General features: G+C 36.4%; 1 protein-coding gene across 1 annotated transcript in view; it reads right to left on the minus strand.

The window, feature by feature from the left end:
- Window positions 1-1,373: 1,373 nt before the first annotated feature.
- The window catches only part of LOC101859624, a 2,005-nt gene continuing 1,391 nt past the window's right edge, over window positions 1,374-1,987 (minus strand). Inside the window, exon 2 of the mRNA XM_013079317.2 lies at window positions 1,374-1,817. Coding sequence (XP_012934771.2) covers window positions 1,633-1,817 — 185 coding nt within the window. The 3' untranslated portion in view covers window positions 1,374-1,632. The remainder of the gene's footprint in view (window positions 1,818-1,987) is intronic.

Consider the following 1,987-nt stretch of genomic DNA (forward strand, 5'->3'; position numbering starts at 1 on the left):
AGCCCCCACATAAACTTCATAAAGTATAGCACGCACATGATAGCGAAATCGATGGGACTCGGAAATCCTCGTATTAAGCCCGAATTTCACAAAGTATATAATATGTTTTAAATACAAAGAATGTAGTATAAAAGAAAATTTTAGGAACCTGAAAATCTGTTCGCTATGTACGTGTTTAGCGTCGTGCGTGCTAGTCTGTATATTATTATATTAATCCAGTCAATCATTCACCTAGTCCCCTACTCACACTCACGACTCACAGTCACTCTCTCTTAGTCTTTCACTCCCAGAACTTAACGAATGCATGTGCTTACTTTAATATCGGAGAGACCCGAAGGAAGTACTTTAAATGCAAAAAATTGTAAGATATTTTTTCCGTCGTTGTTCCCAAAAGAATTTTAGATTCTATGAAGGCCATTGGCCTTTATGGGAAATTGTAAAGAGAAATAAAATTGTTCAAAGTTTTTATGTTATTTAACAGAGTTGTTTCAAATTGAATTTACAGCGAATTTTAATATTTTAACATTTTAACATTTTAAAGTCTGATAGTTGACCGGCCGTGCAGTGAACTGTTGCGAAGGCAACCAACTTGTGTTTCGCGCGCTCGTATGACCTTTTGCAGTTGTGAGCGCCGTAAAACCCCATACTAAACTAAAACTTACTTTAATATTATACTGCGGGTGGTTGGAGGGTGCCACAGATAGGTCCTACATATTATACTCCTTTACTTTCCCTCTGTTGTTTCTGTCTGTCTGTCTGTCTGTCTTATTTTTCCCCAGCACTAAATTACCGTTATTTTGTCGGTGTGCATCTCTTTACCCAAACCAAATACATATTATACTGTAGAGCATACTTAAACTATTTTTTTCCCTATATTATTGCCCGTGTCTGCCTGCTATACATTAAAGAAACGCTGAAACCAAGAGAAAAGCCCGCAAGCTAAGAAACGCTGAAACCAAGAGAAAAGCCCGCAAGCTGCGCACATCCACAAGTGGAAGTGAAGCCTTTAATTTAAATGTGTTTCAACGCAGTGAAATCAGGCAGTCGTCAATTTTTAGGCATGTGGAGTTATTTGCACCATCTGAAAGTTGAAAGCTGGTTTATTTGCCTTGCTTTCAATGAAATAGATATATTAGCCTTCTATCTCGAATAGAACTAGAAATATCTGCGATTGAAGAAAGTGAGGTCTCCTGGTTTCAGTGGTGAAATTAGCTAGAAAATGGCGCTAAAGTTTGGTAACTCCAATAGCTAAATAATCTTTGAAAACAGAAAAACATTTTGTGCCTTTTGTCAATGTTTTTCAGAAAAAATTCACCTGGAAATGTGTTTTTATATAGACATAAAAGAAGAAAAAAACAGCTCAAAAGTACAAGTACTGAAGTAGCTACATGTATTTATTATCACAGACAGTTAAAGTTAAAGTGTGGTACGGTATTTCAATTGTCCTTCCTTCCTTACCTTATCCCAAGATAACCGTACATCAATATAATGATATGAGGCGACTTACTCCCGAGAACCCATTAAAAACCCAACGAAATGATAGAGGAAATGTGCCATAAAATATTAATGAATAATGATACTAATATAATTTATTCATTATTATAAAGATATTGTATTTAGATCTAGCGCACATTAGAATGGTGTTTGTTTTCTCTTTGCCAGGTATTGCTTGATTCCGTCCGCAGATGCCACTTTGGCCCTCAGGGCTTTTATCTCTGGGTATTTGTCCAGTTCCTCCGGTTTGACCATGCTGATCCAATCTGACCCGTCGAAGATCGCGATGTCTGCCAAGGTTATCTGTAGAAAAAAAAACAATCAACAAGAGAAATTGAAAGCACAAGCATGAGATATGGTTAAAGAAAAGTGCCCTTTCAACAGGGGTTTAACACAAATAATACAAACAAAAGTGAAGGTTGTTTATTGTTTAGTTTTTTTGTGTTTTCGGTTTTTTTTTGGTGTGTGGTTGTTGTTGTTGTTTTTTTTGGGG

Source organism: Aplysia californica, unplaced genomic scaffold (genome assembly GCF_000002075.1).
Source record: "Aplysia californica isolate F4 #8 unplaced genomic scaffold, AplCal3.0 scaffold00048, whole genome shotgun sequence".
NCBI classification, from domain to species: Eukaryota; Metazoa; Mollusca; class Gastropoda; order Aplysiida; family Aplysiidae; genus Aplysia; species Aplysia californica.